At 42.0% G+C, this 13,045-nt stretch overlaps 1 protein-coding gene across 1 annotated transcript in view; it reads left to right on the plus strand.

The window, feature by feature from the left end:
• ITPR1 (inositol 1,4,5-trisphosphate receptor type 1) overlaps positions 1-13,045 on the plus strand; it is a 258,732-nt gene that overhangs the window by 128,196 nt on the left and 117,491 nt on the right. Inside the window, exons 30-36 of the mRNA XM_084635131.1 lie at positions 1,393-1,518; positions 1,871-2,071; positions 4,446-4,697; positions 5,551-5,676; positions 6,341-6,469; positions 11,128-11,248; positions 12,009-12,193. Coding sequence (XP_084491257.1) covers positions 1,393-1,518; positions 1,871-2,071; positions 4,446-4,697; positions 5,551-5,676; positions 6,341-6,469; positions 11,128-11,248; positions 12,009-12,193 — 1,140 coding nt within the window. The remainder of the gene's footprint in view (positions 1-1,392; positions 1,519-1,870; positions 2,072-4,445; positions 4,698-5,550; positions 5,677-6,340; positions 6,470-11,127; positions 11,249-12,008; positions 12,194-13,045) is intronic.

The following is a 13,045-nucleotide window of genomic DNA, read 5'->3' on the forward strand; positions in this document are numbered from 1 at the left end:
CCACAAACATTTCAAGCAGGGCACTGACCAACTGTTGAGTGCCAAATGCTTTTATGAAAGAAAGATGGCTCATTTTATAGCATTGACTGTCTGTTACTCCCAGCTGAGATGCATTTATGTGTCAGTTAAGTCAGAGACATGGTTGTACCTTCTCAGCTATTCCGCTGCTCTGACTTAAGTCACAGACAGAGAGAGTACTTACTCCTGTGAACAGAAGCTGAATTTTTGTTGCTGCGTCAATATCTTCCTGTCTCCTCTTCACCATCAAGTTTAAGCCCCTCAATACGGAATTCCATTGTAATGGATCTCATGGCAGTCTTCCTATGAAGTCCAAAAGTATGGGAAAGAATCTGATGTGTGGTTTGCCCTATATAGATTCATAGATACTGAGGTCAGAAGGGACCATTATGATCATCTAGTCTGGCCTTCTGCACAATGTAGGCCACAGAATTTCACCCACCCACTCCTGCGAAAAACCTCTCACTTATGTCTGAGCTATTAAAGTCCTCAAATCGTAGTTTAAAGACTTCAAGGAGCAGAGAATCCTCTGGCAAGTGACCTGTGCCCCATGCTACAGAGGAAGGCGAAAAACCTCCAGGGCCTCTTCCAATCTGCCCTGGAGGAAAATTCCTTCCCGACCCCAAATATGGCAATCAGCTAAACCCTGAGCATATGGGCAAGATTCACCAGCCAGATACTACAGAAAATTCTTTCCTGGGTAACTCAGATCCCACCCCATCTAACATCCCATCACAGGCCATTAGGCCTATTTACTATGAATATTTAAAGATCAATTAATTACCAAAATCATGTTATCCCATCATACCATCTCCTCCATAAACTTATCGAGTTTAATCTTAAAGCCAGATAGATCTTTTGCTCCCACTGCTTCCCTTGGAAGGCTATTCCAAAACTTCACTCCTCTGATGGTTAGAAACCTTTGTCTAATTTCAAGTCTAAACTTCCTGGTGGCCAGTTTATATCCATTTGTTCTTGTGTCCACATTGGTACTGAGCTTAAATAATTCCTCTCCCTCTCCAGTATTTATCCCTCTGATATATATATATATATAGGTATGTTCGGTAGCACTCGAGGGGTTGAAATGCATTATTGGCAAGCTTGAATGTTGCATATTCAGATCTGAAAGACATTACTTATTTATATTTGTGTTTTTGTTCTCCACAACTTTTAAAATCATAAAAGGGGCCAAGTTCTTATCTAGTATCAGTGGATTAATTTGGTTGGAGGTCTGTAGTGGACAGAGATTTGTTTTTCTATTGAGAGAGATGTGACTCTGAAAATTCTGTTGAACAGGTGGTATTGTGGTCCACCCAAAAAAGTGAACTTTTGGGTTGTTTTTAATTCCATCTTATTTGTGTCATGCAATCACAGGCAGAAGATACAAGGATGCAGGAGATAATGAAACTTGCACATGCATTTTTACAGAATTTCTGTGCTGGGAACCAACAGAACCAAGCATTGCTGCACAAGCACATAAACCTGTTCCTTAACCCAGGGGTAAGAAGTGATTTAACTTAATACCATGTTTTTTTGTAGTAAGAAAGTGGAATAACCTGACCTCTGTAAAGGCCTCTGGACCAGTTCTCATGCAAGACTAGTTAAATGGATAGCACTTTGTTCTCATTAATGTTGGCAGGAGCAGCATCTGGTTAGTGCACTCAGTTATAATGCAAGGGGTGGAGGTGGATGGAGAAGAGTATCCCTGATGGATACAAGTCTCTGTACTGAAATGCTGATTCCTCTGAGAAGTTCCTTCTTTGTACTGTCATGTTCCCTGAAAATTCATTGATGTTGTCCTGACTTGTGTATGTGATTTTTTTTTCTTTTTTTTTTCTCCCCATCTCATTAGATCCTGGAGGCAGTAACAATGCAACATATTTTCATGAACAATTTCCAGCTATGCAGTGAGATTAATGAGCGAGTCGTTCAGCACTTTGTCCACTGTATTGAAACTCATGGCAGAAATGTCCAGTACATAAAGTTCCTGCAGACAATTGTGAAGGCGGAAGGAAAGTTCATTAAGAAGTGCCAAGATATGGTTATGGCGGAGGTGAGAGATGCATGTTTCTGTAAGCTCCTGAGCAAAAAAAACAACTGGCATTCAGTAGAAAGTGAAAGGATGCTGAGAAAGTGACGTTCTCAACTGGGACAATATAGAAGTGATGTGCAGCTATCACACCGCACAAAGTTTTATTATGGGCACAAGCTGCTTCATCACGCTCTCCCCCCTTGGGTGGGAAGGATGACCTTTAGTGTATCTCAAAAGTTATCCTCTCTGGTGCCACAAAAAAAGGGTACTTGTGTCACAGCCCTAGTCAAGCTCCCCCTGCTGCACACTCACCAGGCTGTTGTGTTTGCACCCTCAAGCTGGGCCCATGTACTTTTACACATCCCTTGGCCTGGATAGGCTCCAGCACTGTCTCTGGCCATGGTCTCACTGCAAAATTTTTGGGCACAGAATTTGTCTGATACCCTTCTGAAAGAGGGACCCTGTAGTTCAGTTGTCCTAAATCCCCAGGACCAACGCTGACCCCCAAAACACTTCAGTGGTGCTATTTCCCAGAATTCCCTCCTGGGCACTCTGATTTATAGTTTACCCCTTTAGGGGCATGTGATACTTGAAGCAAATAGAAACAGACTTTACAGAAGGATTTCTAAGGACAGTCGCTCTTTATTTTAGAATGCACGACATATACAGACATCTGCAAGAAACACTTAGATGCTGTTCCCTGCCTCAGTTATGTCACCACTCCTGAGTGTTCTTTAGGATATGGGTCCATGTCCTTTCAGGGTTCTAAGTCCCTCTGCTGGGCTGCACTTCTCCAGCTTATGGCTGCTTCTCTGAATCATTGATTCTCTCTGACCTGTGCAATCAGCTTCGTTCAGCTTTGTCTGGTCCCACAGTCCATAGGTCCCATCGCCTTCCTAAAGCCTGTCCCTTTTTGTTCCCCTCTCTCTGAGTCCCTCTGTGTTTTGAAAGGGCTGTACCAACACCTCTGTCTCTTTGTTCTCCTTTTAGGGGAATTCCGTTGCTCCTCTCCTCATTCCCGACAGCCAAGCTGGGTTGAACTGGGCCTCCTAGGGCTCAGCCATCCCACTGTTAGAAGGTGCACCTGTTCAAATGAGAGCCATTCAGGTTAATAACTCTCCATTGTCCCTGGTTTGGGAGACACATGTTACCAGCCCTGATGGGCTTTTCCACATACACTGAGGCATTCAATGATGCAGCAAATTCATAAAGCCGAATTCATAAAAACGGAATTCATAGGTTGTACATAGGTTCCCCAACCTGTCACAAATGGGATTGAGTCAAAGGAAGGACTGTCTTTCTCCAGTAAGGTTCTGGCCTTAATGCATCAATTTCACTGGGAAGTTTGACTCTGGATCTTGTTCCCCATGCTGTAGTTAAACTTAAACAGAGCGTCAGCTGTTCCGTGTGGACTTAGTCCTGCAAAGTGCTGAGCAACCCTCTTTCCTGTTGAAGTCAGTGAGTTGAGGGAGCTCTGCCCGTTGCAGAGTCCAGCCCTGTGAAGTATGGCTTTGCATGTGAGTTTTGCTCTGTGCATTGTGTTTGAGATAGATGTCTAGATGTGTCTGAAATCTGTAGGGCAGATTTTTAACAGTGCTCAGCAGCTCCCTTTCTTCTCAGTTGCTGTCCATCCTTCTGCTCTCGATAGAGACGGGTGGAGTGCTGAGCTGTTCTGAAAATGTGCCTCCCCCCAAAAAAATGTAATGTTGATAGAAGTCTGCCTTATGGGACTTAATCATGCCTCTAACTGTTTGTTGAAAATCATTGTGTAAGGAATGGGGAATTACCCAGCCTTGAGGTCCTACCACCCAGAGTTCTTGAAGGACTTAGCTCTGAGCAGAATCGTGTGCCCCAAGCTAACACTACAGACGGATCAGCTGAGGCAATCTTCATGACATAACCACAAAAAAGTCAGAAGCTTCTTGAAAGAACATTTATCGAACTAATGAGGAGCCAGTTGAACTGGCTTTGATGTTAAAGATTTTAAAAGTGGTAGATTTCTAGGGCATAACCTACTCAGAACAGAGGTCTAGGGGAAGACGTCATACTTCAGAGAGATCATTTATAACTGTGGAAAGAGAGTGCAAGGTACAGAGCCTCAGATGGATCTGGCAGGCTGCAGTTTTATTGAACTCACAAGTAATTGCAAAACTGACAAAGAGCGTAACATTCCAGTACACAGATAATATATAGCTTTAGATAAAGGGGGGACTCTTCAGCCTGTTAGTGAAATGTTTAGAGGATGAGGTTTGAGGTCCTCTGAAGAAAAGTGCTGGGTAAGTGGAAGAAGGTACACATGCATGTGTACCTTCCAGAAATGGTCTGATTCCTGTGGAATCTCTAAGGGGAGACATAACAGAATGGAACCCAAAAGGAAGCTGTTCTTTTTTTGTAGCTAGTCAATGCGGGAGAAGATGTCCTTGTGTTCTACAACGACCGAGCCTCTTTCCAGACCTTGGTCCAAATGATGAGATCGGAGCGGGACAGGATGGATGAAAACAGCCCTCTGATGTACCATATCCATTTAGTAGAACTGCTTGCTGTATGCACAGAGGGCAAAAATGTCTACACAGAAATCAAGTGCAACTCGCTCCTCCCATTAGATGACATCGTTAGAGTAGTAACTCATGAGGATTGCATACCTGAGGTGAGGTCTGATATTAAACATTGCGTACCTATGTAATGTATTAAAGTTAGTGGAGTGAGGTTTGTTTTTAATCACTCTGTTTGGCCTGGAAAGAATGGCCTGGTTTGGCCTGGAAAGAATGGCCTGTGGGTAAGCAGCAAGACTATGAGCTGGGAGAAGTAAGTGTGTGTGTGTGTGTGTGTGTGTGTGTGTGTGTGTAAATCCCCCCCCCCCCATTTTTTAAAATGGGGATGGTTACTCTGAATGTGCCTACTTCCCAGGAGTGTTTGAGGCTGAACACATTGATATATGTAAGGTACATTGCCAATCTTGAATAGAAGTGCAAATTATTAACATTATGCTGAATTGTGGCTGCAGTATTTCTGGCTTTTTCATAGATATTTAGGTCAGAAGGGACCATTATGATCATCGAGTCTGACCTCCTGCACAACGCAGGCCACAGAATTTCACCCACCCACTCCTGCAAAAAACCTCACACCTATATCTGTGCTATTGAAGTCCTCAGATCGTAGTTTAAAGACTTCAAGGAGCAGAGAATCCTCCAGCAAGTGACCCGTGCCCCATGCCACAGAGGAAGGCGAAAAACCTCCAGGGCCTCTTCCAATCTGCCCTGGAGGAAAAGTCCTTCCCGACCCCAAATATGGCGATCAGCTAAACCCTGAGCATATGGGCATCGTTGCAGATGTCTTGCTATTTATGAGATTGGATTTCACCAATATTTAAATAAAAACAATAGATTCTGTAAATTCAGCTACAAATTTTTAAAGCAGTTTTAATGTGATGACTTTGCATTGACTAAAAATGCCCATTTAATTATTTTTTTAATTAACCATTTTGATTTATCCATTTGTAGGTTAAAATTGCCTATATAAACTTCCTAAATCATTGCTATGTGGACACAGAAGTGGAAATGAAAGAGATTTACACCAGTAATCACATGTGGAAACTGTTTGAGAACTTCCTGGTTGACATCTGTCGGGTAAGGATTTCTATACCTAGAAATGTAAATCTAAAAGAGCAAACGGACATAGTTGTGGTGACAATTAGCAGAGGTTTGGAACAGTGCATTTTAAAGCACAAGTCAGGAAGCTCTTTACTGGTTCCTCTCATTTCAAATTTATATTTGTCTGCTTCTCCATTTAGGCGATTGTGGACTTTTAGTTATGTTCCATGGAACACAGTGATTTCTTTCTTTCTTTCTTAAAACAAAACAAACAAAGCGAGCCCCTTTTTTCTGCTTCACATGTCTCTCTTTATTCTGCCACTGGCTTGTTCACTGTGGCCAGGTTGTATGGCTCCTTCCCCAACCATATTTGATATATTTTAGCAAGTTTAGAGTAATTTTCCTGTGCTTGGCATTTATTTTTCCAAGTGGCTTTGTGCCTGGTATACCAAGTATTTCCCCATAGGAAAATATTACATCTCATTCCTACTTATAATACTGCATTCTTTGCTCTGAGGTATCCAATTTTTTGCACACACACACACACACATTGTGTGTCCTAGCTATATGAGTGATTTTGGTCTATACCGCATACTGTGGCAGATAGTCCATTCAGAATTAATGCTCCAAATCACAGGAGTTAAATGTTCATATTTATCAGTTTAACTGATGTGTTCTAAAAGAATGAATTATTTTGTAGACCTGTAACAACACCAGTGACCGAAAGCACGCTGACTCCATCCTGGAGAAGTATGTCACAGAAATTGTGATGAGTATAGTCACCACCTTCTTCAGCTCCCCATTCTCTGATCAGAGCACCACTCTGCAGGTAGGAAATGGTACAACAGGTTAAAGAAATAAGCTGCTTTATTCATGAAACCACAGTAATCGGACAGGATAAAAAGAAACAAGTCGAGGCTGGGGGGTTGGCGGGGGAGGGTGAGAGAGAGAATAGATATTCAAAATAGCACAGAAGTATAAATATTTCCTCCTAGTACATTACAGTTGAACACTCCCTTTCCTGTAGAGGGGACACTGTGCTCTACATGTACAGAATTCTTTTCAACAGGTTCTATAGACGCTCAATTGTAAAATGACACTAACTCCATGATATAGGTGCTCAGTGCTGTTCCTGTCGTTCCACGTTAGGCTTTCTTTAGGGAAATGGTAAACAGCATTGCTGGTGCTCTGGCAGAGTGGAGCTATCCTGGAAGTAGAGAGATGGGGCAGGGGTTGGTTCATGATGATGATGATTTTTAATTTGTATTGCAGTAGTGCTTATTAGCCCCAGACATCTGCCAAGACCCCACTGTGCTAGATAATGTATGACCAGAACAAGAAGACACCTACTGCATATACTACTAAGTATAAGATGGGACCACAGATGGAGAAAGACCTAGTACAAGGGAACAGTCGGACAGCATTGGTCAGATGATAGCCTGTGGTCTCAACACAACAGCACCCTAACCGTTGTCTAGTATTTTGTAGGCATCACAATAAGAGTTCTGAGAAGGGCATGAAAGGTACAGTGAGGAGGCTTTGTAGGTTTTTTATGGGAGAAAGCACAAAGGTGCATGTCTGAAACTTTAATAGGTGGATGATAAAAGCCGGCACCATGGGCCAGTTGGGTTCAAACCTTGCTTCAGACAAACTGCATTTTAAGGACACTTTCGTTTTAGAGAAATGAAAGCAATCTCACATTTTAAAAATGCTTCCACCTGTTTTCTTCTGTCATCCCGATTAAATCTCTGGACCTGTGTGGACTTGGGGAAAGTGGGAGCATGAGATTCAATACCTTTGTAAAGTGAAAAGGAGGCAGCTGTTCTCCTCTTCAATTCCCCGGGTTCTCCCAGTCTCTTCCTTACAGGACACGAGGCAAGAGTAGCAGGACAACGGCACTAACCGCAGCGCCAAGAAGCCTGCCAGGATAATATCTTGGTCACTGCTGCAGTGACACCATGATAGTGGAGGCAGCCTCTTAAATAATTATCGTTATGAAAGTTTTCAATAGCCTTTTGGGGACGTGTGGGAGGGGTGGTCAGGGGTCCGAATATGTCGTGAGGAGCTTGGATATAGTTTTTCATTGAAACTCAGTGCAAACTCAGGTAAGCAGAAAAAACAATTGTGTGTAATTAAACACAGCTGGCAGCAGGTTAGGAAGCAGCTGGTTTCCAACGGTGGCAATTAAGGGCATCTGGGAATTTGCCTTTTCAGCCCCTCTTTGGGGAACTTATACTAATCATTGTGGTATGCTAACTAGCTTGCTATAGCATGTCCCACTCCAAGAAAAGTATTATGTACAACAGCCCGCTGCCTGACCTTGCAGTCCGTAAAGGCTTAAAATTCTGAGTAGTCCAATTAGTTCCCCCTTCTCACTGAACATAAGCAGTAGCCCTCACACACTGCTGGGTTAGATCCGCTCTATTCACGTTCCTATCATTAGGAGGGAGCCTGCCCTCCTTGAGTCTGGAAGAATGACCAGTTGTGGACCTAAGCCTATATTAAACAATGGACTTGCTTCTGTAATGCTTACTGAGGCAAGCAATCCTTATTCAGGCAAGAAAGTAGTCATACTAGGGATACTTTCATGAGTTAAAGGGCTTGCAGGATCAGTTCAGATAGGGTGAACTTGCCATCTGTGTGTATTGCCTATGAGGTAACTGTGGCAGCTATCTGCACTGTAATTGGCCTGATTAGGGGCCTGAACCTTAACCCACACAAGCGCAGTATTGAGTAATCAGCTGTAAACGTTAATGTTCACTGCCTAATACTGTTTGATCTGCTTCTCATGTGACTTTGAAGTGAAAGTTGTTGTTTTAATACCAGTTTGCATGCAAATCTGTCAAAACCTTATTGTGCAAAAAAATAAGTATGACTAATAATTAACCCTGTCCTGTATGGCTCTGTCCTTTGCCCTGTCTTCAGTTCCCTCTGTACCTTATCACTGTGTGACCTCAGTGCTTGTCATGCCTGTAATTGCTCACTTTGTGCTGGCAACTTTTGAATCTACTTCTTTACCTCAAGACTTTCCCTATCTGCTAATTCATGCATCTGCAGTTCTCCTTCCAGCATCTCAAAGCCTATCTAAACATAGCAAGACAAAGCATCTCATTTCATCCTCCCTTCTCCATCATGGGGGTGATGGTTCCACAATCCTCTGGGTTGTGCTAGACTCCTCTCTCCTCAGCCCCTCACATCCACTCTGTTGCCAGATCTTCTTTCTTCCTGTTTCTCATCTCCACTATCTATCTGTTATGTCTGTTGAAACCCTTGTCCATATCCTTGGACTCTTAAGTAATTTGTAGCCTCCCTTTGGCTGACCGAATTCCTGCTTCGCGCCCCTCCAGCCTATGTGAATTGCTGCTGTGAAAATGATTCAAGTCTCTGATGGCATGTGAACCCCTCCTTCCCCTACACAAACACACACTTCTATCTCTTCAGTGCCTTTGCATCTCTTGCATCAAACTCAGGTTTTGTCTTCCCTTTCAGTGCTCTGCAGAGCTCTGCAGCTTCCTACATCTAATCTCCCACCACTGCCCCTCTCAGGTCCATATGCCTTGCTTCCCGACTCCGTTCTGTATTCTCCCCTAATGTCTCCATGCTTACTCCTACACTTGCACTGTGTAAATTTCAGCCCACTCCTTCCCCTCCTTCCCTGATGTCCTCTCCTCCTGTACCATGACTTAAATTCTACTTTCCTTGGGGCAGGGACCTGCCCTGTGTGTCCATGTACATAATACAAAATTAGATTCACAGATTCCAAGGCCAAAAGGGACCGTTGTGATCATCTAGGCTAACCTGCTGTGCAACACAAGCCATAGAACTTCCCTCCCCCTAAAACCCTTAGACTTTATCTTTTTAGGGAAAACATCCAATTGTGATTAAAAAATCCACCATGCCCCTTGGTAAATTGTTCCAATGGTTAATAAGCCTCACAGTTAAAAAAAAAAACTTGTCTTTTTTTCCAGTCTGAATGTCTCTAGCATCAACTTGTAGCCATCTTGCATCTTTCTTTGCTAGACTGAAGAATCCATTACCAAATATTTGTTCCCCATCTAGGTCCTTACAGACTAATCAAGTCACCCCTTAATCTTAGGGTAATATACTGATTCCTTTCCAAGCAAAAACTCTCCAAATAACTGCCTCTTTACTGTATTTATCTTGACTTTCTTGCCTCCTATGGGCGCTACTGACCCAAACCTTATTTTACAAAATTTAGAGTGGTTTTGATTTATGGACCTAGTTTAAGCAAATGAAACATCACTGAAGTTTTCAGACAGATAAGTCTTTAAACATGGTTTGAAAGGAATGTGTGAGTGGCTAGAGTCCAGAAACATAGATAGTTTCAATGTATTTAGACCAGTGTCTACAATATTTTGACATTTGGCTGCGTTGCTGGAAAGGCTGATGGGCGTTAGCTATTGTGTTACTCTAAGTAAACTCTGTTCCCCATTGCCAGCACATGGAGTTATTTCACAATTTGGTTAAAATTAAAGAAAAAATATTTCCTTTTCTCTAATTCCAGCTTCTTCTTCTTCCCCCTCCCCGCCCCCTTATAACAGACATCAGTCTTGACCAGACTAACAGAGATATTTTCCAGTAGTTCCTAAATCCACTGTGAGCTTTGCACTGAGGTGTGGTTTGCTTAAACTAAGCATTATGTACCAAATAGAAACAGACACATGGGTGTTGCCTCTCACTATAGGTGGGCTTTTTAGTGTTGAAACAAGTTTATCAGGACAGTTTAAAAAAATAAATTCCTGCACTAAAAACTGCTTACATAAAGCAAAATAGTGATTTGGTTTTGAAACTGTTTAGATGTATTTGCAGAGATAGCAGAGTACTCATATGTGAGTCTTTTACCTCTTTGAGGTGGGGATATTGGCTTATTTATAGTGGAAAATCTTGCAAAAGGCAATATAGTTGACTTTTTTTGACTGATCCATGGCAGCTGCAGTGTTTATAAACTAACTGCAACTCATGTTCAAAATTACAGCTGTTCAAAACACGTATCTGTGAATTAGAAGCCAACAAACTTCAGAAAAGGACCAGTTGATAATTATGGAGCTGAGTTGTAGTTTAGCAAGAGCAAAGCCCAGTTTTCCTATTGAGTGCCGAGCCACCCTCTGGTCAATCCCAAATGAGCAATCTCTGTATTTTGGGCTGCTGAAAACCCTCCCTCATACAAACTAAAGATTACTGCCTATTTCCTTTGCTTAGTGATAGTGCATTTAGTGGGACTTCATGCTCTAGGAGCCATCAAGTTGACATTTCCCTATCTGTCCTGATACTCCCTCTTCTGTTAAACTGCTGCTTGTGTAGTAGACATGCTGCCCAGAATATAAATGTTGCCTTACAAGTGGATGTGGACTGCTAACATGCAGTCAGTCTGCAAAGAATAATGGCTGATGTAGTATCGAAGTAGTGGACAATCTAATCTCAAACATGAGATGATGATTTTGATCTGGTTATTTTCATATGTTCTAGACTCGCCAGCCTGTGTTTGTACAACTGTTGCAAGGAGTGTTCAGGGTATACCACTGCAACTGGCTAATGCCAAGCCAAAAAGCATCGGTGGAAAGCTGCATTAGGGTGCTGTCTGATGTAGGTAAGAAGTTAGATTTAACATGCACAAAATACTTCTGTCCAATGTTTCACCCTTCTATCCCAAAAGCAAGATGTATTCTACCTCCAGTAGATGGTAGGAGGTAGCTAACTCAGAGCTAAGGCATGGAGCAAATCAAGCATTTCCTTCATAGCTAAAGTCCTGTTCTATGGTTGCACAACAAATGTTTTCAATGTAAATGTGAGGTGAAACTGTAAACTGTTTGACTAATTAGGGGCAGAAGTTCTGAAAGTACATGTTGGCATCTGAAACAATGGGTTTTTGCTGACCTAAATTCGCTTTGTGGTTTCTGTTGAATGTGACAGTTGTACTCCAATCTTCAACAATGAACTGCTGATTTGTGCAGCTAGATGGCTGCCGCATTCCTTCCCAGAAGTTGCTGCATATTAGTGGCGAGGACAGTGAGCCTCATGAACGTAGGACATAGGGCCAAATTGTTCTATAAGATGGATGTGCACATCCTCTTAACTTTAGTGGGAGTTATGAAGGTGTATGTGAGGGCATGGTCTTGCTCGTACATTCTGAAGTTAGGAAAAAGCTGTGTTAAACTTAAGGTATTATGACTGCCACAAGGGTGTCAGATTCATTGCACTGCGGATTGAAAACAGCATCACAGAAAGTGTATTTAAAATATTCAGAAAAGAATATGAAAGAAGCGCAGCTTGGGATTCCCCCTTGTTCCCTTATTGATTGCATGTAGGGGCTAAAGGAGTCCATTCTTATTACCTTTTGCCTGTTGCAGCGAAAAGTCGAGCAATTGCAATACCTGTGGATTTGGACAGCCAAGTCAACAACCTCTTCCTAAAATCACACAACATAGTACAGAAAACTGCAATGAACTGGAGAATGACGGCAAGGAATGCTGCCCGCAGAGACTCCGTGCTAGCTGCTTCCAGGGACTATCGAAACATCATTGAAAGATTGCAGGTGAATACAGAGTGCTGCATTAACAACTTACTTCAGCCATCTTGATAGCCATATATTTACATTTCAGCACAAAAAGACAAACTTACTACTTCAATTTGGGAGTTATGAGTCAAAGTAAAAATGCCACATGTGATAACCACAGCCAAAGCTAATTTAATACTGTATGTAAAATCAAATGTAAACCATTTATTGAAATAGGGAATGGAACATGCACAGCTAAAGCTTGTGGAAGTTTAATGGCCCTTGGAGAAGAAGATACTTCAAAGCACATTTGTCCAGTTCTGTGGTTCTCCCAACATTTTCATTCTGCCAGTACCAGTGGTTTCATTTCAACTGCTCCTTGAGAGAGAGAGGGGGATCCTCTAATTTGTTGCGTACTTTCAAGTCCCTCCAATACTTCACTACTTGGTTATCGAAACATTTAATGTGATAAAAGGCTCCATAGACCACAGTCTGGGAATTGTTGCAAAGTTTACTGTTTGTCTGATAGATTGACTCTTAATGACCCCAAAGTTGTTGCTTCCTCAAATGAACAAAATAAACTGTCTAAAGCAATGCTACATGTACAATTTCATACTGATTTCTACTCAAAAGAAATTTTAAACAATGTATTCTGACTACTTGTGATGCTGGCAGACCAAGTCAGATCAGGGCTTAGACTGGAAATGTTTTAATTACATCTTTACTTGGTACTAATATCAAGACCTGAGGATGATTAAGTATTCAGTAATAAGGCACTTTACTTTTGATACTGAATAAAATTTGGTGCTTTAGATTATACCTTTATCCATAAAGACTGGTTCTGTGGAGGAAAATGTTTTCCTGGTGTGCAATCTTGATTTAAATTGCTTG

Source organism: Lepidochelys olivacea (genome assembly GCF_965140295.1).
Source record: "Lepidochelys olivacea isolate rLepOli2 genome assembly, chromosome: 7".
NCBI lineage: Eukaryota > Metazoa > Chordata > Testudines > Cheloniidae > Lepidochelys > Lepidochelys olivacea.